The sequence below is a fragment of the Opisthocomus hoazin genome, chromosome 22 (assembly GCF_030867145.1).
Source record: "Opisthocomus hoazin isolate bOpiHoa1 chromosome 22, bOpiHoa1.hap1, whole genome shotgun sequence".
NCBI lineage: Eukaryota > Metazoa > Chordata > Aves > Opisthocomiformes > Opisthocomidae > Opisthocomus > Opisthocomus hoazin.
In genome coordinates, this window is record NC_134435.1 from 10,140,473 (window position 1) to 10,165,484 (window position 25,012).

Here is a 25,012-nt window from a genome sequence, read left to right on the forward strand (position 1 = left end):
GCCCGGCCGTGCGCCGCCCCCCCCAGTTTCTCCCCGGAGCCGGAGGTGCGGAGCAGAGCACTTTATTGGGGTGGGGGCTCAGCCCCGCGCCAGGCCACGGCCGCCACCAGCGCGGCCCCTTTCCCCGAGCCATCCTCCGACTGCAGGAAGGTGACGGTGCAGCTGGGCGCCAGGTCCCGCAGCGTTTGCTGGAGGTGCTGGGAGAAGCTGGGGGGACGGGAGGGGAGGGTGAGGGCTGGTGCCCCCAGCCCAGTCACCCCATGGGTGCCCGTCACCCCCGTCCCCACTCACCACGGGTGCATCTTGTACAAGGTGCCGTCCACCCCCACGGTGACGGCCAGCTGGGCCAGGCCCCGGTTCTCCCGCATCTTCTCCACCACGGCGGCCAGAGCGGCGGCGCAGAGCTGGGCTGCCCGCAGGGACACCGTCTGGCACACCTCCCGCACGAGCACGCTGTCCTCAAAGCTGGCCTGGAGCTCCAGGTCCTGCAGGATGGCCCATACCTGCCGCAGGGCCAGCCCGTCGCTGCCCCGGACCGGGGGCACCATTAGAACCGCCGTCCCCATCACCGTCCCCGTCCCCCGGGCTGGAGGTAGCATTGCCCTGCATGCCCTCCACCCCACCTCTGCCCTGGGGCTCTGGCTTCACCCCCCTCACCCTGGGCTCAGGGAACCCACCGGAGCCCAGCACTCACAGCTCGATGGTGGAGAGGAACTTGGTCTGGAAGATGTCCTTGGTCTGGAGCTTAGGGCAGGGCTTCCCGTGGAACAGGAGCTGTTTCTCCACCAGTGCCAGCAGGACGTGGCGCACGATCTCCCCCAGGTACATGCCGCTGATGAGCTTCTCGAACCTGCCCCGGGCACAGCCCTGGCAGCCTTAGCCAGGTACAGCCACCCCGACCCGGCCCCCTCCCCAGCCTGGGGCCCTCGCCCACCTCTGCTTGCCCACATTGATTGTGTTCTCATCCACCAGCCGGTCAAAGTCGGTGAAGATGTGGTTGAGGCAGCCGTTGTCCCCGAAGGCTCCCCACTCCATGTTGATGCACATGCGGCCCTGGTCCCCCTCCACAGTGCTCACGTTCTGCATCTCCTCCATGTAGCAGGCGTTGGTCCCTGTCCCTGTGGGCCCCGCGCCGGTGTCACCCCCACCACAGCCCCGGCAGAGCGGCCTGGCGTCTCGTGGCCAGGCTGGGTGGGCTGGCGGCGAGGGGATGGGTGACACGCTGGGGGCAGGGGTGATCCTCACCCACGATGAGGCCGATCTCACATCTGGGGTCGTCGTAGCCACAGGACATCATGGTTCCCACCGTGTCATTGACCACGGCCACCACCTTCAGCCCTGAGTGCTGCCAAACCAGAGACAGGGAGATGTGGCTTCATGGCACCCAGCTGGCTCCGGGGCAGGGTGGCACCCCGGGGACAGGGGACGGGCCCCCAGCCCTTCGCTACCTGTTTGCGCTGGGCAGCCTCCCGCAGCAGCTGGACCACGTCCTGCCCCACGCAGCCCGAGGCGCTGAAGCCCTTGGTCCAGCTCAGCAGCACAGCCTGCAAGAGAGGCAGGAGTGGGGGCTGGGCCTTGTGCCCCAGGGCCCCCCCATCCCCCCGGAGCTGCCCCCTCACCTTGTCCAGGCCCAGCTGCTGGCAGGGGAAGGAGAAGGTGAAGCCAAGCGGCAGGATCTGCTCCATCAGGTCCTGCTTCAGCTGGAAGTCCATGATGCACTCGATGATGTGGTTGAAGAGCTGCGGAGAGCGGCCACGGTCTCAGGGGCCAAGATGGGGGGATGTCGTGGGGGGCTCCCAGCCCTCTCCCGGGCCCGTGGGCAGCGAGAGGTAAGGCAATTCCCACCCCGTCCCTCGGCCACGGGTCCTCAGCCTCACCGCCTCGCCGGTGCCCTGCGTGATGGTGGTCGGGATGGCGTAGATCTCGCTGGTGATGCGGATGCCATCCTGCGCCACGCGCACCACCAGCACCCGGAAATTGGTTCCCCCCAGGTCCAACGCCAGGAATTCGCCTCGCTCTGCGGGGAGCCGGCACAGGACATCAGTGTGGCCACGGCCTTCGCAGCACCCCCTTCCCCAGGCCCCCGGCCCTCACCGGTGCCGTCGGGTGTGCTGCAGACGTAGGTGGGCAGCATGCGGACGGAGGCGTTGGCATTGCTCTCCTGACCCAGCCCCAGCTCCATCTCCTGCCTCATCAGCGCCTGGACGCGCTCCAGATCGGCGCGGCTGAGCCGCAGCGGGGCCAGCAGCTGGTCCACCTCGCGGCGCTGGGCCGCCAAGCGCAAAGCCACCGCTGTCACCATGGCCGCCCCCCGCCCGGACCCGTCCACCGAGGGCAGGAGGGTGGCCGTGCACTCCGGGGCCAGCAGCCCTGTCACGCTCTGCAGGATCTCTCCGAACCTGCCGGAGGAAGAAGAAGATGTCAGGGGCTGGACATGAGGCATCCTGCTGGGGTGGGGCTCACCAGGAGCCCCATGTCCCTCCTCACCTGGGGTAGCCCCGGTACAACTCGCCGTCCATCCCCACGTTGACCGCCAGCTGCTCCAGCTCCCGGCTCTGGCACATGTGGCTGAGGATGGCGGCCAGCCCGGTGGCGCAGAGCGTGGCGGCGCGGCTCACCACCGCCCGGCAGATCTGCTGCACCCGGCAGCAATCCCGCTCGCTCGGCTGCAGCCCCAGAGCCTCCAGAGCCCCCCTCGCCTTGGCCGTGCCTTCCTCGTTGCTGCAAGGGAGAGCACAGTGCAGGCTTAGGGGGCCACCGGCTCGTGGCCAGGGGGCTCCCACGTGTCACCCCTCCTCCTCCTCCCACCCGCGGCAGCTCCTGGTTGCCAGACACTCACTCGGTGATCTCCAGGACCTGCTGGGTCTTGAGAACATCCTTGGTCCTCAGGACGGCGACGCTGCTCCCAGTGAAGAGCGCTTTATCCACAGCCAGAGCAGACAGCACGTGCCGGACAATCTCCCCCAGGTACAGGCTGCCCACCAGCTTCTCAAACCTGCATGCAGCCCAAGCAGGGGTCAGTCATCATCCCTCGGCACCCCCTTTGAGCGCACCCAGGAGCATCGCAGGGGGCCACGTGGTCCTGCTGGTGGGGTTGGCGTGCTCAGGGGTGGACGGGGAGCCCCAGGACCCTGTCCTGGCTGGGGAGTGGGAGCACCTCTTCTGCCCGGGGTTGGAGGATTCCTGGTCCACGAGCTGGTCGTAAGGGGTCAGGATGTCGCCCAGGCTGCCGTCGTCCCCAAAGCCCCCCCACTCGGTGTTGATGCACATCCGCCCGCTGGTCTCCTCTGCCATCTCCACCTGCTGCGCCTCAGCCATGAAGCAGCTGTTGGTGCCTTTGTCTGTGGGGAGCGGAGGGGGTGAGCACTGGTGTAGCCCCCCCCCCAGCACCCACCACCCTGGCACACGGGGTGCCTGCTCCTCACCCACAACCAAGGCGACCTCACAGGGGTTCCCCCCCATGCTGCAGGTCATCATGGTGCCCACAGTGTCATTCATCAGGGCAACGACGTCCACGTGGTGGAGCTGGCCGAGGGCAAAGCGAGAGCATCGTTAGCCCCTCCACGGGGGAAGCCCCCAGCCAGGCCCCCCGCCCCACGGCCCCCCACCTCCTGCTTGTTGATGGCCGACTGCAGCAGCTGCACAATGTCCTTCCCCACCACGTCACTGCAGCCGAAGCCCTTGGACCAGGAGATGAGTTCAGCCTGTGGAGAGCACGTGGCTGAGCCGCTGGCCATCGTCACCGGGCCGGCTCCGCTCCCGGCTGATGACGCGCTGGGGAGGAGGCGGCTGTGGCCACGGGGCAGGGTTGTCCCGCTCACCTTGTCCAGCCGCGTCTGTCTGCAGCTGAAGGGGAAGACGAAGCCCAAGGGGAGGCGATCCTGGGAGCTGCCGATGCCAGCCAGGAACTGGCGCACGCATTGGGCAATGAAGTCAAAGAGCTGCAAAGGCACGGCCAGGGTGATCGGCTGCTCCCCCTTACCCAGCAGCCAGGCTGCAGGAGAGAGCCCGGAGCCCCAGCCCCAGCCTGGAGCCCTGCCGAGGCTCCGCGGCGCTGCGCAGCCCAGCACCAGCCCCACTCTGCCATGGCCTCCTCGTACCTCTTCCCCCTTGCCCTGTTTGGTGGCCTCTGGCATGTTGAAGATCTCGTCCCTCACTTGGGGGCTCTGGTTGCCGTCACCCAGGAGCGTCACCCACAGGGTCCGGACGTGGTTCTGGCACAGCTCCACCACCACCAATTCGCCTTTCTCTACGGGGGAGCCGAGGCGGTGTTAGGCAGAGACCGGCCCCGTGGCGGGTCCCCTGGATCCGTTCCCCTGTCCCAGGGACAGTCACCCACGGGGTCCCGAGACCACCGTGAAGGGCTGAGGGACCCTGCTCCTGGCCTCTGCCCTGCGCCGGGGACTGGCAGAGGCAGCGCAAGGGCGGCGTACGGACCCCATAACCGGCTGGAGACCAGTGCAGAGCAGCCGCTGCCCGGGCTGGGCCATCTTACCGGTGCCGTCGGGCGTGGAGCAGACGTAGGTGGGCAGCATGCGGACACTGGCCTGCGCGTGCGTCTGGCGGCCGAGCCCCTCGCGCATGGCCCGCAGCACGCGGCCCTTCACCGCCCGCAGCGTCTCCAGCGAGACGGTGAGCGCCAGCAGCGCGCTTTGCACCTGGGGACGGGGGAGGGGGAGCTGAGGGCAGCCCCGGGACGCGGGGGGACCCCTCGGCTGGGCGAGGGGCAGGGACGGCCCTTACCCGGGTGCAGGAGGGGCCGTCACTGTCGTGGCCCAGTCGGGGGCTCGCTGGGGACCTGCGTGGAGGGAGACGGCGTGTCACCTGCTGGGCCCGAGCACACGAGGGGGGCTGGGGGGGGGCATGCCCGGCTCTGCCTCCCACCTCCCCTCCGCGTCCCTGCGCCGCGGGGCCGTGCTCCTAGCAGCACCGTCACCGTCCGGCGTCCTCCCGCCGCGACCGCGGCCCGGCACCCGGGGGGAGAGGGGGCAGCGGCGCCCCACGACGGCGAAGGCGCCGGGGCCGTCCTCGGGGGAGCGGGGCTGCCCCTGCCTCGACCTGCAAGAGGCCCGAGACCGGTCATGCGCTGCCCCGGGGGGGCCCGCTCAGCCCCGGCCCCGGCCCCGGCCTCCCCACGCCTGACTTCGCTCGGCCGCCGCCGGGCCCGAGCCCCTCACCAGTTCAGGGCCGGGCGGCCCCGCTCCTCCGCGCCCGGGCCCCGCTGGGGCACGCGGTCCAGGCTGGAGGCGGCGCGGCTCCCGTCCCAGGAGGGCCTGGCCGCGCTGCCCCGCTGCCCGGGCCGCCGGTCGGGGCTGGCCATGGCTGCGAGCCGGCGGAGTGGGGGGGGCGGCGACCGTTGCCAACGCCGCTGCTGTTGCCCCGGCAACCGAAGCTACGCCCACGGGAGGCCCGCCCCGCCATTGGCCGGTCCGCCTCCGCCGGCTCCGCCGCGGCCAATGGGCGCCCCCGGAGGGCGGGGCCGCTTCGCGCGCCGGGCCGAACGCCCTCGCTCCCCGTCGGCGCTTTTCAATGTGGGTGCGAGCGCTAATGAGCTCCGCGCAGCTCGTGCCGTTAATTAAGCAGGACAGCGACGAGCCCCGTCCCAGGCCCGGCGAGGGGCTCCGCGGCAGGGCGGGGGTGCTCCCGGGGAGCGGGGGACCCCCGCGACCCAGCCCGGGGCTCCGTCCTGCCCTGGGAGCCGCCGGCGCGGTGGAGACACAGGACCCCCAGGACACGGGGACACGAAGGACCCCCAGGACCCCCAGGACACGGGGACCCCCCGGACACGGGGACACCCAGGACTCCCAGGACACGGGGACACGCAGGACCCCCAGGACACGGTGACCCCCCAGACACAGGGACACCCAGGACACAAAGGACCCCCAGGACACAGGGACCCCCTGGACACGGCGACACGCAGGACCCCCAGGACACAGGGACACCGCGGCCGTGGCTCCGCCGGTTGCTGCAGCCCCGGGCTGCAGCCCTCAGCCAGCACCAAGCTAGGAAAGCCATCGCCGCGCTGGTCTCCAGAACCCGGGGCACCGCAGCCCCCTGCCCCGGGGGGGGTCCCCGAGCTCCCACCCCGCCTCCGGAGCCCGAGGGGTGCGATTTTGAGGCGGTTCCTCCTCTGCTCGCTCCACCGCCTCCCGTTCCCCAGAGAAAGACAGCACAGCTCCGCCGTGTTGCTGCAGTTTCATAAAAACATACATAAATATATTTCCATTTCTTTAACAGAGAGCAAAGCTGCACAGGCACCTATAAAACACACAGTCACTTCTCCACCCGGCGCTCCCTGCGCAGGTTGTATAAAACATACAAAAGGGGGGTGGGAGAACAAGGCTGCGGGTGAAGCAGGGGTCCGGCGCCGTGCAGACCCTCGCCCCGGGGAGCTGCTGGGGGGACGCGCCGCACCGCCGGCCTCAGAACTTGTGCTTTCTCCGTCGGCAGCCTTTGGTCTGCTGCTGGCTGCCCAAGCGAAGAGCCGCGCGCTCCTCCAAGTCCATCACGCAGCCCGCCGCTTCCGAGACGGAGACGTCGGGTTTCGCAGGAGAGACGTCGAAAGGAAGGTGCCGAAGGGAGCTGGGGCTGCCCGCCGCCGGCCCCCCGGCTCTGGCGGAGAGCGTGGGGGGGGACTGTTGGTCTCCTAGTCCAGGGAGGGGGGTCCCCGTGTCAGCACCTGCAACAAGAGCACAGGTCAGCCCTGCCTTGCTGCCCTCCGGCGCGAGCCGTGGGCACGGCGAGGAGGGTGCTGCGAGGGCATTTCTCCCCCCTCATCTCCTCCTGCCCGTGGTGCCGTGGGGGGCAGCACCGGTGTGCAGGCAGGGTGGGCAGCACCCCACCACCCCCCAGGAGCCGGGCCTCTCTTGGCACAACGGCTCTGAGCACCCCCCGACCGCCATGAGGGCTCTGGGCACAGCGGGTACCGGCAGGGATGACAACAGCCAGCCAAGCCCCCAGCCTCCCGCTCTGCTCCGGAAGAACAGACCCCTTGACCTGGACAGGCTGGAGAGCTGGGCAGAGAGGAACCTGATGAGGTTCAACAAGGGCAAATGCAGGGTCCTGCACCTGGGGAGGAACAACCCCAGGCATCAGTACAGGCTTGGGGCGGACCGGCTGGAGAGCAGCTCTGTGGAGAGGGATCTGGGTGTCCTGGGGGACGACAGGTTGACCATGAGCCAGCAATGTGCCCTGGCTGCCAAGAAAGCCAATGGGATCCTGGGGTGCATTAGGAGGAGTGTGGCCAGCAGGTCGAGGGAGGTTCTCCTTACCCTCTACACTGCCCTGGTGAGGCCCCATCTGCAGCACTGTGTCCAGTTCTGGGCTCCCCAGTTCAAGAAAGATGAGGAGATACTGGAGAGAGTCCAGCGGAGGGCTACGAGGATGGTGAGGGGACTGGAGCATCTCTCCTACGAGGAGAGGCTGAGGGAGCTGGGCTTGTTAAGCCTGGAGAAGAGAAGGCTGAGAGGGGACCTTAGAAATGCTTATAAATATCTGCAGGGTGGGTGTCAGGAGGATGGGGCCAGACTCCTTTCAGTAGTGCCCAGCGACAGGACAAGGGGCAATGGGCACAAACTGAAGCAGAGGAAGTTCCGTCTGAACACGAGGAAGAACTTCTTCCCTCTGAGGGTGACAGAGCACTGGAACAGGCTGCCCAGGGAGGTTGTGGAGTCTCCTTCTCTGGAGATATTAAAGACCCAGCCTGCTGTAGGTGACCCTGCTTCAGCAGCGGGTTGGACTAGGTGACCCACAGAGGTCCCTTCCAACCCTGACCATGCTGGGATTCTGTGCTTCCAGGGGAATGTGCTTTCCCAGCACAGCCCGGGACCACAACGGCAGAGCTGGGAAAGGGCAGGCCCAGAAAGCAGCTTCCCACCTGCAGCCTTGCTCTCCGAGAGCTCCAGCATCCTGAGGAGTCCCCTCTCCTGCCGCCCAACGTCCTGCCAAGGAGAGGAGAAGCATCGTCACAGCACTGCCGCGAGCGAACCCCGCAGCCGGCGTGGCCCCTTGGCCGTGCATCCCCACGGGCTCAGGCTGGGCACAAGCGGCAGCGCTGCATTTCCAGGGCCTCCAGACCCGGCAGAGCCAGGGAAGGGCACTGCCCCGGGCCCGGCCTGACCGGTGCCCGAGCACAGGCAGCGAGAGCGGCCAATAAAGCAGAGCTCGGTAAGAAGGGAGGCCAGGGTGCAGGAAGCCACCCGCAAGCCCATCAAGCGCGGGGCTGCAACACAGAAATGTGGGCACCGGGGGCTCGGCCATGGCTCGAGCGCATCCCCCAGCAGCGTGCCTCTGAGCACAGGCCCCATCCTGCTCTGTCTGAGGGCACCGGCGCTTGGTGCTGGAGGGAAGGGCCTTCCTCCACGTCACAGCCAGATAAGGAACGCACACCTCGTGTCCCCTCTCAGCCCCGGGGAAGACGCAGCTGCACTGGTCAGGCAGACTAAGAGAAGACCACTTCGCCTGGCTTGCTTTGAGCCTTGCTGCCCCAGCAAAGTCCCCTCCCCTGGCTGGTCCCTGGCCCCAGAACTGCTCTCGAAGGCACTGGCATCCCGGCTGCGGGGTTGGAGCTCCAAAGCATCCCAAAACGAGCTGTGGCAGGAACCCGCAAGCCCAACAGTGCCACTAGGAAGCTTTCCAACAGCCCAGGCCCATGCCTAAGCACGACCTGCTACCCCGGCGAGCTGCCACCTCGGCACAAGGCACGGCCAGAGGAAACACAGAGCCTTGCAGAGCCGTCCCACAGGGCCACCCTGCTCCAGAACCTTCCCCCATGCCCTGTGCCTGCGTGTGGGACCCCGCACGCCAGCCAGCTGTGGGGCGCAGGGACAAACAGCCCCCACGGAGCCGGTCACAAGCAGCAGCAGCCGTGCCCTGCAGTACTCTGAACCACACAGCACTTGGCTGTTATCCCAGCCAAAATCACCAACCAGAAATCTCATCATTTGCATCTGAATCCCCAAAGGGCTGAGGCCTGTGATGGATTTAAGGGATTATACAAAACTGAGACATCATGTTGCATCTTCATGCTGAGAATCACATTTCTGAGCGCAGGCAAAGCTGCACCGCTAGGGCTCTGCCCGCAGGAACCAGCAGGAAGGCCTGGAAGGACCCTCTCTGTGCTCTGCTCCCCCAGGACCACCACGAGCAGGAGGAGGCACAGTGGGGGCCAACACCCGGCGAGTGACTGGGAGCCAGCTGCTACCCGCACTGCTGCCTCCCACCTCCCCCAGCAAGGCACGTCCCCCACACCCGGCGCACCTCCACCACGCTCGCTCCCCCACATTTCTCCTGGGATGCTGCAGTTTGCTCCTGGCACTGAGCGGTTCTCCCGGCTCTGAAGCCTTCCCCATGGGAAACGGCTTGTGGATAGAGCCAGATGCGGTGTCACTCCGACACTGCCCTCCACGGTCCATCTCTATTCAGCCCAGGAAGGCTGCAGGCCTGAGGCACGCTGCCTGGCAGCGCGACAGCCCTGGCTGCCTGCCTGCTGGAGACGCTACTGGCAGCTCCGCTGGATTAGCTCACCCCCGGGACCGGTCCGCGCTCTCGCAGAGCGTGACAACAAGTTCTCTGGCCATGGCGGCCCGCGGCAAGAGGCAACCCTACGCCAGGTCAGCTCATCCCGTCAACCAGGGAAACCGCCCCAGCTGCCAACCCAGCCCCAAACCTACCGCAAAGCACAGGAGACGGTCTGCAGGGTCGCCCCTCACCTTGGCGCTTCGCAGCCTCCGGGTTCCCCGAGCTTGCCTAGCAGCCTGCAGGCAGCTGTCCACGTGCCTCCGATACTGCGGCAGCGGCACCAGCGACTTGCAGAGGTAGCACTTCTCACACCTGCCAGGCAGCAAAGGACAGTGCACCGCGTTAGGATTCGCCCTGCACCGGGCTCCCAGCCACCAGCCGTGACTTTCCTCCTCCAGGCCGCGGCACGGAGAAGACATGCCACCAGATCGGGCCTCGCTCAGTGGGGCCAGGCCGGCACCGATCACAAAGACTGAGTGATTATCAGTTTTCCCTGCCTGCTCCTCTGTATCCTGCTGCTGCAGCAGCGGGACGGTAATCAAATCTGCTCATCTAACTATCTCAAACACCGCTGATCTCTCCCCAGACATAAAGCACCCTGTCAAAATCCACAGAAATGAAGTGCGAGGGCTTTGCAAAGGCGAGTTAAATTCTGCCTGAAAAGCAAACCAAGTGTGTTAAATCAGAGAGACATTTTACCAGGGCTGGATGAACTTGTCTGACTAGTAAATCAAGTCTTTCTCTGCACCGTCTCCATTTTACATCATGCCACGTTGGAAGAGGAATGCAGAGCACGCGCTCCTAGTGGGGGGCTGGCACGGCGTGTTCCTCAGCCCCCCCTTTGTGTAGAAGATGCCCAGGCTCACGCGGGACGACTGAGTGTGCTTGGGAAGAAAATTATCCTGAGTGAACGATCAGACGTGTATTTACACAGCTACACTCACTTCCACACCAGCTCTCGGCAGGGACCAAACCATGCGGAAGCGGGCCCTGGTTCCTCAGGAGGGGAGCATCCACCCGGGGACGTATCCGGGAACCGACCATCTCCAAGGAGAGACAGCCCCCGGGCCCAGCCCCAGCAGCACTGCCTTCAGTCTGATAAGCAGTACTCTCCTAGTAAAACTCACCCCAGGCTCCAAAATGCGTATGGAGAACCCCCATCGAGTAAAACTCTGCAGTACTTTTGCCGTATTTTCTTTCCAGTCAGTGCTGATTACCCAGATAATGTGTCTAAACAGAAGCTGTCCTCTCTATAATTAGCCTAATTCCATTAGCGATGTTGCCATCCACTGTTTGTAACAGCAAAATTGCTTCCATAGCAGGGATTTTACTGTCAGATCCTCTCTTATGATGCTTTGTGTGGGTGGCAGGAGGAGGGGCTGCATGGGAAGAGATTAAACAAAGCCACTGCTATTCTGAAAGTCTAATTTAATTAAGAATATCACTACAGGTGCCATGTTGACAGCCTCCCTGTCCTAGCCTCTTCTTTTCCTCGGGTTACCAAGCTCTGATTTCCCACTAGAAACTGGCTCAGTTAGCATCATTTTAGCTAGAGATCCCCCCACAGCGGCCAGAGACCACGCACCCCTGACCCACCACGGATTGGGCTGGAAGGAAATTAGTGCAAAGATAAACAATCTGAGACCAGCAAATTCCTCTTCCTTCGGTTTAAATATAGCCAGCACTGCAACACGAGGCACTGAGGGAAGGCAATTTCTTAGGGAAACATTGCTATCAGGCCAACGGCCAGCATTTATACAGGAATAAAGGCATCCACAGGCAAGCCAGAAGGGAAGCACAGAAACAGTCGTGGAGGAGCAAGCATACCTACTTACTTGTCAATGTCTAAGGATGCTGGGCTGCTTTCACCACTGGCAGCTTTACTTCTGGCCTCTCTCTGACGCCGGGTGAGCACTGGGGAAAAAACAGCAAGGGTTACCTGCCATCCAGCCCAAAAGCATCCCTACACCACGTCCAAAGGCAGCAGGTTTCAATCGCTTCCGCTCAAGGCTGCAGCAGAAGTGATGGCAGAGGCAAAGAAATACTGGACTGGTACGGGCAGGGTCTTTCCTGCAGAAGATGTAGCTGGCCAACTCTCCTTTTTTCTGGGGGGATACTGAAGAAGTTACCTTCCCCGGACTCGGAAGCCAGCTAGCCATTTCACACCGTAACCTGTCTTCTGCCAGAAACAGCTGGATCAACAGTAAGCAGTTTACGGTAATTTTAAAGCCGATGTGCAGCTTCGCAGCAGCCGGGGAGACGAGTCACACAGCTGCTGCAGCAGCACAGCACGCTCCCTGCCAAGCCACGCACCCGTGCCTGCTGCAGGGGAGGCAGCGTGGAAACTGCGAGCTCGGGGGAAAGGGGAGCCGAGGCGGGGGCTGCACAGAGGCACCAGCCCCGCTGCAGATGTGGCAGGAGGAGCGAGCCCTGCCGGGGAGCGACGCAGCTCACGCTGGAAAGGGAAGGTTACGACACTCAGCCCGCCGTCGCTCCTTTCTCCAGCACCCACGTGAAACGGGGGTGATCTGTACCGCTGTTCACATACAGCTCTGTGGGGCCTGCGGATGAGGATCTCTACCAGGGCTAAGCATCAGCAGCGCTGCTCTCCAGCGGCAGCGGGGAAGAGCCAGCTCCGACACACGTGGGTAGCGAGCGAGATCCCGGCTGACCAGCATGCTGATGATGGGTCCAACGATTTCTGTTCCTTCGGCAAGCCCAAGCAGCCTTTCCAAACCCGCTCTCCAGGCATCTGCAGGGAGCACGTCGGAGCGTTGTCTCTTTCAGTTTAATTCCTCTCAGGGTATTCCTGTTGACATGCCACCAGCAAAGATCCTCAGGGAACACATCAGATAGCTCTTAGCTTGCTTCACCAGGGACATTCCAGGCTCCAGCTCCAAAACAGATGTCACAGTAAGCACTCCCAGGCAAGCTGGCTAAGGGGACAATGCAGGGAGCTATTCTGCAGCCCGGTAACATCGCTTCCCATACTCTCTTTCGGAGAAAGGTATGAATCCAAGGTATAGGCTTGACAAACCTGTTATTGTTGGTACATAATCTGTGATAAAGAAATGGACGCACAAAATTTTGTGTGGAACAAAAGGAAACCTTCAGTTTTAGCAAAACCCGATTTCCAGAGTGTTAGGCAACCCCAGTATCTATCAATGACACCGATACAACACGGCCTTTCCCTTAGCAGCAATCACTGACCTGCAGCCATGGCCAGTAATGCACTGCAAGATGCTCAGGAGCTGCTGGGGCTGATGGGAGGCATCCATGCTGAAGAAACAAGCTCGAGCATTTCCCAGGATGTGGGTATTGCCTTGTAGGCGATGAGCGATACCAACAGCTCATTCCTGACAGGCACCGAAGCAGACGTCTCTCTTTAACTTAGCCTGGCCCAGATTTGAAGTGGCAGTCTGACGAGGAGGACTGATAATCACGGCCACCCCCCAGGCCATCCAGCCTCCCAACAACCCAACTAACACGTGCATTTGACAGCATGGCAAAAGCTACTCTCCAGATCAGCGTGCGCTCGTTAATATTCCTTTAACACTGTCTCGGGAGTCTTGTGCACCAGCTCAGGTGTTCATCAGTTCCATTTTCTTCCAAAAAGGAGTGAACACATCTGGCATAATGGGCCCATTAGAGACGTCTGGGACCAGCTCTGCAGCTGCCCAGGGGAAGACCCCCATCTGTGCTGCTGGAAGCAGAGGCACAGGAAAGAGAACAGGGCCAGCCGCGCAACAGGCACGGCGAGGCAGAGCAGAGCCAGCCTCCCCTCTTCACATCTTCCCAAACAGTAGCGAGGCACGACCCCGCCAAAACACACTGGCTGCCTGCAAGCAGCGGGTTCAGAACGTGGCAAAACACTTGCTGCGGGGAAAATCCCCACCACAGAGCAGCGCTGGCCCGCTGCATGACAGGAGCCTTGTAACTCTCCCAGATGCGATGCTCTTCGCTGGGTCAGACACACTCCACTGCCCGAGAACAACCTTTTCCCTGGCTTGGCATTTCTTCTGGTTGACAAGTCATCCTTGGCCTGCGCGGCTCCAGCTCGCAGCCTGGGGAGAAGCCAACCCTCCCCAGCACGGCCCTGCCATCAGCACGGCCACCCCAGGCACCTCCTGGGTCTGCCAGGCCAGGCGAGCACACGGAGCTGCAAGGCCACCGCAGTCACCAAGCTCCTCACCTCGCGGCACGACCCGCCTGCGGCTCGCTGCACCAGCTTCCACCCCCGTTCTCGCTCCCAGCCGCACCACTTTTTGTGCAGGATCCTAGCAGTGGCAGGCTCGCCAGCATCTTGTCCTTTTTCAGAAGCGATGACGCTTCCCTCTGCACCTGCTCTGCTGCTCTTCCTGCTGTATCAGTGCCACTTCTGCTGATGTTGGGAGCTTTTTAGCAGCACCAGCGCTGCCGCTGAAGATTGACAGATGCATCACATGGCATTTGAGGCTTTGGGAGGAAGGGATATACCCAATCCTTATTTTCCCGGGCTTACTTGGGAACTGAGAGGTTGGGAGCACATAGATGGAGGGCAACAGGAATACAGTATGTCCCAAAGCTCGAGACTATTTGCTGTGCTCAGGAGCGACCGAAGACTCGTTTCCAGGCTGAGAACAGCAGCAGCGGGCGATGGATGCGGTGACTCCAGCAGAGAACCTCTCTCGCACAAGCGAGCCCTTCAGCCGAGTGCGGGAAGGAAAAGGGAGCCAGCACAGCACTTCCATGGCTCCACTCGTTCACTTGGAATTAACACCAGTCACTGAGCCGGAAAAACTTAGGACCTGAACCTTCCCCAGCATGGCAGAGCAGCTACCGCAACAGCAGGCTCTTTTTTATTTATTCAGACCAGAGGAAAAGGGAAATTCACAATCAGATTTTCATACTGCCCAGGTATGTTGTGGTCTGGGCATCCAGCCATGGCAACCACGTACGTACGTAGGGGAAGCAACCGTAACTCATCTTGCCCAGCTAACTCATTTGAAAACCTGCCCCTAAATACCAGCCAGCCTGAGCTGGCCTCCTGATGCAAAACACTGGAAGACTTTGGTGCGTGATTAGAAGAGGGAAGCAGAGAAGTAAAACCAGCAAGAACCCAGCCTTTTGTAACTTTAAAACAAAAAACACTGACAGCTATAGTCTGCAGGACTGCATAATCTGCAATTCTAGAGACATCAGGAGCAAATCCAATTAATAAGTCCGAAGACAGCCCAGGAACCCTTTGACCCAGCGCACCAAAGAAAAACTGAAGCCGTCTTTTCTTAACAGATCAGGACATGGCTTAGAAGGCAGAACTTTGATTTTCTCTCACACAAGGCTGTTGCTGCGCTCTCGAGGAAGCCAGCAGCCAGCCAAGAGCACACAGTGCTGCAGCGGTAGAGAACAGCTTCTGGACCTGAGCAGGAGCTGGCATTTGCTTCAGAAGACAATTCTCCCACTGCTTTTTTCTCCCCATGCATTAGTTTTACCTACGGATTTTGTGCTAGTGATGGATGCCAAGGTAACAGCCCTGGAAACAGAGTCCTTTTGTACCTGCACAGCTGTGTCAGACTACTGTCTGGCCTCTGCTCAGAGCCAAACATCATTCCTGCCTATTCAACCCAAACCCCACTGACCAGCCCAGCAGCTGAGACCTCTCTGGGTGACTGCTGCCTTTGCACAGCGGCTGGGAACCAGGCCGAGGTGCCTCGCAAGCCAGAGCCCCAGCAGGCAGGCAGGATTCTGCCCCGCGCTACCTGCTGCTCCGAGTCCAGGATGCCCACGATCCGGCAAAGAGTCCTGGTGCAAAGAACACAGGCATCACAGGCTGTTATGGCTAATAAAGCCTGGTCTCTACAGGGAAAATACCAGAATAACTGGCAACAGAAAACCCAAATTACCATGATTTTGTCCCAGAATCATTGCTCTGCTTAGAGCAAAATCCCTTTTATTCCATGCTAGTTTTCTTATGGGGGGATTGTTCTGAATAAGCCAGAACAGCAGGGTAGCAACTCCAAAATAACTACCCTTACAAACATCCCCAAGGAGACCAGCCTGGAAGCAGAGTGGAGAGGCCAGGCTTGAACTCTGTCCTGCCGAAAGCCAACACCAAAGCAAAGAACAAATTCCCTCACATTGCCAAAGAACTCAAAGCCTTTTCCCGATCACAGTCAGGATTCCCCAGGATCAATGGATACCATCACAATCCAGCCACCCCAGGGACCCGATTACCACAGGGCCAAAGACATTCCTGCTAAAAGGCACGCTAAAAATTCTGCTCCATTTTGTAGCATGGATAAGACCTTTATCAGTGTTGAGGATGGGAGAGGAACTGTGATAATTTGTGACTTGCCTGAGCCAAATGCTTTGCATTAGTAGCTGGTTTGTGCCTGCAGAGAAAACTCCCCACCAAAATTCAGCAGCAAACAGTATCAACCAGCTACTCTGGCTCCTGTTATCTCAACAGGACTCATCTCATATTCCCAAACATTTAGAGTAACAGGGACCCTGTATTTTAAAACTACATCAACTCTGCATTAAGATTACATGGTGAAACTTCCTCCTGCTAGAGGAATGCAGAAGTTACATTTCTTGTACTAGCTCCGATTTGCTCAAATTGCTTAAACATCATAGATCTAGGTTGCATTTAATAACCCAGTATGTAACTGAAAATTACATATTCACAACCTGAAAAGTTAATCTTATTACAAGCTACTACTTTGATATTACCTGACATTGTGCTAACACAGACTTTACATTTCAAGTAGCAGCTAAAACATAACTTATTGAATATGTTGATAACCAACCAGTGTATTTGTTCACTTAAGCTCTACAAAGGTTGGCTACGGAAAACTGACACGGAGAAGACAGCAAAGAGGATTAATACAGGCATTCTGACCATGCTCCTATGCCTCACTCTTCACATGAAGGAGAAAAATCCAAGCTCCCAGATCGACAGCTATCACTGTGTAATTTTAGAGGAACAAGAGGGAAACTTTTCTGCAGTCTCCTGCAGCTGAACAAGCCATTTTTGCACATACAAGTGTCAGACCCATTGCAGAGAGCAGGCCGTGCTTGGAGTGGTACAGAACATTCTCCCTTCTCGAGAGCCCTGAAGGATGCTCATGTGCGTGGCTCGGGAGCCTGCCTTTTCTACCACCAGCAGATTCTCTGCAGGTCCTCACAAAACACACAATAGATGTGTCTTGTGAGTACTGCTTGAAGCATCCAGGGCTGGATTTCAGGGTAATACTCAGCTCATACACTTTCCAAGGGACTAACAGTGTGGTGAATTACGAAGTCGATCAGAGAGAAGATGTCTCTGTGCAGGAGGTGCGAGTAACACAGAAGCCTCTGATAACACTCTCCTCGTCGGCTTGGAGACGGAACAAGGCAGAGTGTATGAACCTCCCTACATGCCTCGCCACCCACCAAATATCTCGAGAGACACAAGACTGCAGCACCTGGCCACAGGTAACAGGAAAGGGGGACGAGCACAAAGAGCAAAGACACAGAGAAGCAGCGCTTGGCAGACCTGGACTGTCCTCGCCAGCCTCCTCTCCCACGATGCCGTTGCAGTACATGGCATGCAGCTCGATCTCCGTAGCTGGAAAGCCTTGGTCACACAGCGGGCACGACACATGATCAGCAGCTGTAGGACTGCAATCAGACACAGTCCTGCCAGCATCTTCATCTCCACCAGCCTAAAGAAGCGCAGGAAAAAATTAGCCAGACAGTTAATTGTGCTGTGTCTCTTTTTTTTGCTAGGTGCAGAGCTCCGTGCTGTCTGGTAGCTACTTGCCCTCCCATAGACTCAATTTTTCTTGGAAAGTTTTATTCTCCCTTCATCACATACCGGTCAGAAATAGCACCACTGGCTGAGTAAACTGTGCAGCACTAATAACTAATTCTTCCAAAGGCAACATGCCCTGCTGAATCATGGTGAAACCTCCCTGCATAGCTGTGCACACCATTTAAGGCAAATATCACCTGTACTGCCGTGGAAAAATGGCAAAGCGTCTATTAATCACGAAAGCTCAGAAGCGAAACTGATGGAAAATTCATGGGGCAAAGCAAAAGTTCAACACCTGACTTGTGCTCATCGGTTTCTGGACATGATGCACGCTATGCAGGCAGCACTGTCTGGGAACACAGCTTCCCCCAGGATGAAAGGAGGCTGCTGCGCTCTTAGGGAGTCTGCCACGATCGCCAGGAAGCTCCTCCTCTCTAAAGGAGGTGGCTGGAGCAGTCCTCAGAGGGGGGACAGACCAAGGAGAGAGGCAATACCATCAAAAATCCATGTCGCACAGAAGTACTAGCAGTGGCATGTTGCCAGGGCAAAATGTCACAGCCCGTGTTTGTTCTCCAGATGCCATTACCACTTACCGGTACTCTCTTTTTGCACTGGTTACACAGCTGCAAAGGTGCCCCACTATCCACCCGTGGAGATAAAGCCTTCTCCCTACTCTACTGATGTTCCCAAGACACAGCAGACTGCTGCTATCTCTGCCTACTCAGGCTTGCTACAAGATTTCTCCCCATGTAAGAAAGACCCTTCCCCCTCTTGCCCCCTGCAATGATTAGAAAAAGTTATTTAAATATTAACCACGCAGAAGAAATCTATAGGAGAGTTTTCTGTTCTTAGGGCTAAGCAGTGCCATGTAGACATTACGCTGCAAAACTGCTGTCCGCTTTCCTCCACTGGTGTCATTTCTTGGAAGCAGTAATTGGGGTCAGCCAAGATGCTCAGTGCCATTGGAGTGCTTTGTCATATTACTTGGTTTATTACTTGCTTTTCCAAATGAGGGTCTGATCTTGATTTTTATGTCCTAAAGGGAAGGAGGGTGCTTTGTTGACTCAGAGGAGCTATGTAAAAAACTGCACGACTGGGCGTTAAACTGAGGATGCGAACTCACGAACTGCATTTCTCCCAGACACCAGCTGACAGGCTACGGCACCGAGCCCCAGGAACACCTCTCTCATTTCCAAGGAGGCTCTCTGCCCTGGATTTCTGAGGAGGAGTTGCCACACGAGTTCCTCCAGCCGAACACAGGCTGTTGAAGTACATCACTTACAGAATTAGCACTCGTACCCTGCTCTCGCATCTCGGTGTCACTACATCTTGCAAAGTCCTCACTGTGGGGTGTCACACCGAGGAGCCGTAAAAACAAGATGTGTCAAATATGAATGATCAGATCAAACCTGCATTACCGTAGGCAGACAACACACATAAAAAATATGATGGGAAAAGCAGCAGGCACTGCTCCTTCTAGCTGCCATTCTTCAAGCAATCTCAGGAGATCACCAATTCTGCACACCCTGCCCGCCTACATTCAGTGGTAAATTACTAATTTTAAATGGAAATGCAACATTCTGTAACAAAAGACACCATGGTCACAAAACTGCTTGTAGAAAACCCTGCTGTAACAGTCTGGAAAATCTCAACCGCAGAAGCAATCACCCCTGTCAGAGGCAAAGACTGTTGCCTCTCCTATTTAGCAGAGGAAATTGCCTGCAAGACACAGTACTTGCAGCCAACAGCCAGCCAAGAGCAATGCTAGAGGCTGAGCTCAACAAGACTTCTGTGTCCTGGCTCAGCATCTGTTAGGAAGAAGTCAGTCCCAGCGGTCTGCACTGGCTTCATGCTAACCGCTGATGCACATGGTAGCTGCTTCTGCTGCCGTCCTGGAGGGCTGCAGGCTCCGGACTGGTACCTGCTGCCAGCGATAACATTGTCGAACAATCCCTAGGAAGCCCCAAACACTGTGCTGATCATCTTGTGCTGTCTAGGAGGAGGTGTGAGACCCGGGGAACCCTCTGCAAAGCACAAGGGACAGGGCAGTGTTCTGGCCGCAGCCAAAGGGTTCCTGAATACGCTTCGACGCCTGCGGCTACCCGGCTCGGCACAGGACTGCCGCCTCTCCCTGCTGCAGTCTCTAATTGACTGAGCGGTGCTTTGAGATACCTGCAGAATGAAAGGCATACAAGAGCAGAAGCTGCTTTATTAAGAGGCCTGTGACAATGAGACATCGGAGCTGTAGACGCACTGTACAAGCTGCAGACTCTCAGAATGAGCTTTCCACAAATGAATCCTCTTGTCAAGAGCTGTACGACTCTGTATTCGTGTACCCTGCCAGAGGAGTACTTGGCAACCCCTTTGATATTGCTCTCTAAATTAATAGACAAAGGGAGTTTTATCAGAAGCAGGAACTGAAGTCAGATGTTGGTACGGCGTCAGCTGCAAAGCAATTGCTGTGCAGGTGTGGTAACATGGGGAAAGGAGCCACACAACAGCGCACATCTGCATCGGGAGGCAAGAGGATGGCCCTGACACTGACTTATTATTGCTATTAACTATTACTGTGCAGAAATCAAGATTCCTGGGCTCAGATAACTCTTCTTGGACTGCAAGCCACCATCAGCCCTCAACACTTCAATGTCATCTTTATCCCAGCCCAGTCTCTGGGTGAACCTCGCCTCTTATAGATGGTCTGTGGAGAACAAACACCGAAGCTGAGGACTGTAACAGGGAAAAGCACGTCAGAACATCAGTGACTGAGGTTTACTAGGACTCCCCTCACAGCTCCTGGGGTCCCTCTGCATCGCTGACCACCACAGCATTCTGCCTCTGAGCATGGGCAAGCGACAGCACTGCTGTCCACACTCATGGCATCCTCCAGCACAGCAGTGCACGTGGTATAAAAGAACGGGCTGGAACTGACAACAACTCTCCAGCTACAGGACTGAAAGGCTCCAGAAGCACCTGCATGCAGTCCCCAGCCAAACGGGACTGGAGTTACGCAGCAGTGGAGGAAAGTGAAGAGGGAACTGTTTGTGAGGATCCCAACAGCAGCAACCCAAGCTCTCAGCTACCCAAGGGGAAATGCTAGCACAGCCCAGCTGAACCAAGGGGTAGAATGCAGGACTGGAAACAAGTCTCTTCCCCAACTTCAGGCTCTTTTACCTGCATAGGTGCATCTCTGCTGCCCGAGCAGAGCTCCTCTCTCTCCGCCTCAATAGCTTCCAGTGGACTCAGCTGGGTCTCTGCAGAAAAACATCTCCATGTCAGCGCAGGTTTGCCGCCCCCAAACAATCTCCTCACTTGTCGATGTAGCTTAGCCCATTTATTAACAGCGTTTTCACAGTTTCAAGACGGTTTTTAGATTTGCCACAAATGTTATCAGACAATGTGCAACAACACAGACAGATGAGGGGTTAAAAGTCACAGCACAGTGGTGCGAGGACAAAGCCACTGCAGCTTTGCGGCTTCATGGGGAGTGAGACTAGACACAGGGAAGGTGCGAGGGACACTTGCTGGGATAGAGACAAAGAAAGAATAGAGCTCTCTCTCGCATCAAGACAAAAAGAGCTCCCGTTCTGTGGTCTGCCTCACAGTCGCGCCTTCTTTAGACCTCCACGTCTTCCTTAGCAACAAAATATGCTTCCAAACACCACCACGACCTCTCTCTCTACAGCTGCTCGTGAGCAGGATCAGTCTCTTCCTTAATTTTGTCACTTAAAACCCTGGACTGGAAAATCTCAAACACAGAATCACACAGAATCACAGAATGGTAGGGGTTGGAAAGGACCTCTGTGGGTCACCTAGTCCAACCTGCTGCTGAAGCAGGGTCACCTACAGCAGGCTGCACAGGACCTTGTCCAGGCAGGTCTTGAAGATCTCCAGAGAAGGAGACTCCACAGCCTCCCTGGGCAGCCTGTGCCAGGGCTCCGTCACCCTCAGAGAGAAGAAGTTCTTCCTCGTGTTCAGACGGAACTTCCTCTGCTTCAGTTTGTGCCCATTGCCCCTTGTCCTGTCACTGGGCACCACTGAAAAGAGTCTGGCCCCGTCCTCCTGACACCCACCCTGCAGATATTTATAAGCATTTCTAAGGTCCCCTCTCAGCCTTCTCTTCTTCAGGCTGAACAAGCCCAGCTCCCTCAGCCTCTCCTCGCAGGAGAGATGCTCCAGTTCCCTCATCATCTCTGTAGCCCTCTGCTGGACTCTCTCCAAACATGGTAGGAGAGACCAAGGAAGAAAAACTTGTTGGTCCCAAACATGTTTAATTAACCAAAGACAAAAATTATTTCAGCTCTCATGCTGAACACACATCTTGACACTGAAAAATCTGAAAATCTCTTGACTGCACTGAAGAGACCACTCCTAACACCTTGTTTTGAGTGACCCCTCCATACTGACGTACACCCTGGTGTCTCTTCAGCAGCAAGTCCCTAGCAATCTCTGGTCACAGAACTGTCTTAGAGGAAATGGGTCCAAAACCAGGGAATCAAACTAGGTTACTTGAATAATTTCAGCCCTGACAAACAGAGCTGGGAAAGAAATCTCATTTTGTTCAAATGACGTGAAAATTCTCTTCTTTTCTCTGAATTTTGTGTGTAACTTTCAGTGGAAAATTCAGAACACTCACAAGTGCCTCTTACCTGCACAAACAGAGATCTCTTCTTCAGTAGAGTTTTCCCTGGCAATATCTGGGCTCCTTTTACTGCCAAGTGGGGTCAACGTGGAGATGCTGTTCAAAATACAAATATAATATAAATCTCCAATCCAGTAGATGTGACAGCACACATTCACTTGTGTTGTGCAGTTCAGAACAGCAGATGATGCCATAATTTCCAAGTGGTCAATATCTGATAGCCAGAAATTACCAGGATAACAGCGAAATACAGGTATAAAATGCTGTCCTAAGCAAAAACCCCAACGGGAACCTTTTTTCCTCTAGAAGCCCTTGACAAAGAGGCACTTAGGGTGACTATCTCATGTGAGGGGAGCAAAAATACCTGCTCACAACTGTGGAACTCATCTCGATTCTTTCTACTCTTACAAGATTTGGGAGTTGTGCAGGTACCAGCACTTTGCTTCTTTCTGTCCAGGAAAGGAAATCCTCAGAGGGAAGACACAGCCTTGCTTTATGCCGCATCACACTCTGCCTCCTCACACTGCTAATTTTCTTCCTTATCTCTGCACATGGCAGCCAGAAGCAGCATGGATGCAACACTAGGCAAGGCTTCCCTGCAGCAAAGTCATAACAGCATTAGCACGGCGGTTTCTCCGAGCAGCAGAGGGTACCACTCCTCTCATTTTGACCTTCGGATTCCTCCCTTTTTTCCCCTCCCTCGGACGCTGCACAGTGTCTTTCCGAAACAGGCAGGCATTGCTGAGTAAGTCTGGCACCCATGCTGACACGCTCCACGCTTTGCGTGGCTTTCTGATTAGTCTGATCAAGTATGCAAGAGCACACTTTAAAAACATGAATCCCCACACTGACAAACAGAAGATTTATTAAGCTCAACCACAGGCCTTAGAGAGGAGAGAACAGCCACTGCTGATTTATGATAAATAACAAAATTCTGATAGGAAATCACAAGTGGCTTTTCCTCTCTAAATAAAGCATCTCAAAGCATTTGTTATGAATCCAGGCTGAGCGTGTTTTACTCTGTGTCTAACATCAGGGCTCACTTCAAAAGAACTCACACAAAACAACTTGCTATGACATTTATAAAATGGGCTAATCAATTTGAAGTCAAACCACATTTCTTGCTACACCAACTATCTCCCGGTAACAAAGCCTATAATCATTTATTAAAACCCCAATCTACCATGCTCCACACAAAGCGTAAAACAATCAGGCAGAGCGGCCCACAGAAAGCAAAGCAGCCTCTTCCCACGGCTGCCGCTTCCTAAACTGCTTCGCTGCCTCCAGACAGCTCAGAGCCGTGGTTCCCCACGAAGTGCTGCTGAGGGCAGCCGGCCGGGGTGCCTGAGCCTTACCCCAGAGAGGACTGCGCCTGGCAAATTACCAGGAGCCAGATGGCAACACTTCATGTGCACAAAACTGCGGAGACCGCAGCCATTTCTTGCCTTGCTGCAGATGTGCCAGCTGCTCAGGGAGGGGCTGCACCACCCAGCTGCGTCCCGGCCCCGAGGGGAGCAACCAAGAGCGGCTTTGGGAACGTCCCAAACTAACCCCATCAGCTCCCCCGAAGGAAAGAGTCCCTCTCTCGTCACACCCAGCCCTGGCCTCCTTCACCTTCAGCAGGCGGGAGCGCACAGCTCGGCGCCTGCCACGCACGCACACAAGCTCAGACCTCAGCTGTCACAGACGCATCAGCCTCGGCAGCAACGGCAGCCGCAGGTTCCTCCTGCTCCCCAAGGCAAGCTTTAAGCTTGTTAGAAAGGTGCAAGCAAGAGGGATTTTCATACTCTGCATATTGATATTAACTGTTCAGGCCAAATGCTGCTAGATCAGAGGAAAGCCGGCAGTCTTGTTCCAAAGCAGGTTTAAATTATAAAACCCAGCAAAATTAAGAACATGACACTATCTGCCCTCTCTTGTAACTTGCTCCTTGAATCCTCTCCCATTTGCCCTTCTTCTCCCGGAGCCTTCGCTGCAGAATTGCATCCCACAGGAAAGAGAAGGGGGGAAAAAAAAAAGAAAGGAAAAGAGAAGTAGGCTTAAATCTGAAGAAAATCATGTTGCCTTGTCCCACACCTGTCATCTGCTGAAGTGGCTTTTCTGGAGCACTGCACTCTATCTTTGGCTGATAGGCAGTTCCGTCTGGCTTCCTCCTCCCTTCTTTCCTCTTAGCAGTAAGGCAAGAACATAAAAATATACACAGAAATCCAGCAAACCCTCCACCATGCTGCCTATGCGCCTTCCCAGACAGACCACGTGATGACACCGCTATAACTCACCTTCAGCTCCCCTACCCACCTCCACCGCTTTACTGCACCATGTCACATTAGCTTCAGAGGGCAAGGATCAAGTCCTTCTACTTGTACTAGGATGCACCTCGCACGTTTTGTAAAGTAACAAGAGTAGCTGATCTGTACTCCTCAGCTGTGTCCCACCCCTCTCCTGCGCTGCTCCAAAGCCACCTACTTCCAGGGACAGCTAACCGCAGCGACTGCAGGCAGCCTCTCCAGGAAGCCTTGCTGCCAGGCCCTGCAGCAAACCCCAGTGAGACTGCGCCCCAAAATGCTCCAAGGAGATCGAAAGCACCCACGTCCCCAGAGCGAGCCTGTGGGCCCCACGCTCTGACAGCACCCTCCTCACCTCTGTGCAGTTTGCATGGGTTCCCCATCTTCATGCGCATCCTCTGCAGGCAGCACCTGGGAGGCCTGGAAAGGAGAATTCTGACATTGTATCAAACAACATATACAGCTAACTGGGATCTGCTGGTCATCAGATTCTGTCCATGGCATTGCACCCAATCTGTTACATATTCCTTTCGGGAAATGGCTAAGTCCCTATCCTGAACTAGCCAGCTTTTTGCCTCCATCACTCCTTTCGGTAAGGTGTTTCAGCAGCTCCCTGCAACAATGCCTGGCAGTACTTACTGCTGCCTCGCTGCCCACACATGTTCCTGGACAGGCCATGACCATTCCTCCATGCCAACCTTGTCCGTCACCCTCCACACCTTCTGCCTGTTCCTGGCATCTACCCTGACGTACTTGTAGGCAGCAACTGCAGCTCTTCTCCACCTCCACTTGTGC

The 25,012-nt window shown here is 57.4% G+C and overlaps 2 protein-coding genes across 7 annotated transcripts in view; both read right to left on the reverse strand.

The window, feature by feature from the left end:
* Window positions 1-62: 62 nt before the first annotated feature.
* On the reverse strand, window positions 63-5,320 carry HK3 (hexokinase 3). Its single transcript, XM_075441634.1, has 20 exons — window positions 5,178-5,320; window positions 4,885-5,058; window positions 4,744-4,786; window positions 4,496-4,658; window positions 4,101-4,249; window positions 3,822-3,941; window positions 3,609-3,704; window positions 3,426-3,525; window positions 3,158-3,341; window positions 2,840-2,995; window positions 2,488-2,721; window positions 2,095-2,399; window positions 1,878-2,017; window positions 1,620-1,739; window positions 1,449-1,544; window positions 1,246-1,345; window positions 935-1,118; window positions 695-850; window positions 292-525; window positions 63-207 (listed from the first exon to the last, which is right to left on the reverse strand). Exons 1-20 carry the CDS (start codon window positions 5,318-5,320, stop codon window positions 63-65), a joined length of 3,042 nt encoding a protein of 1,013 aa, XP_075297749.1.
* Window positions 5,321-6,185: 865 nt separating this feature from the next.
* The window catches only part of UIMC1 (ubiquitin interaction motif containing 1), a 40,686-nt gene continuing 21,859 nt past the window's right edge, over window positions 6,186-25,012 (reverse strand). For 5 of the 6 annotated variants that reach the window (XM_075441717.1, XM_075441716.1, XM_075441714.1 and 2 more), the window contains 8 exons: window positions 24,573-24,637; window positions 21,940-22,028; window positions 20,465-20,544; window positions 17,036-17,204; window positions 11,355-11,433; window positions 9,672-9,831; window positions 7,877-7,940; window positions 6,186-6,679 (listed from right to left, as the gene is read on the reverse strand). In XM_075441717.1, coding sequence (XP_075297832.1) covers window positions 6,423-6,679; window positions 7,877-7,940; window positions 9,672-9,831; window positions 11,355-11,433; window positions 17,036-17,204; window positions 20,465-20,544; window positions 21,940-22,028; window positions 24,573-24,637 — 963 coding nt within the window. In that variant the 3' untranslated portion in view covers window positions 6,186-6,422. The remainder of the gene's footprint in view (window positions 6,680-7,876; window positions 7,941-9,671; window positions 9,832-11,354; window positions 11,434-17,035; window positions 17,205-20,464; window positions 20,545-21,939; window positions 22,029-24,572; window positions 24,638-25,012) is intronic. The other variant, XM_075441719.1, reaches the window with a different exon arrangement.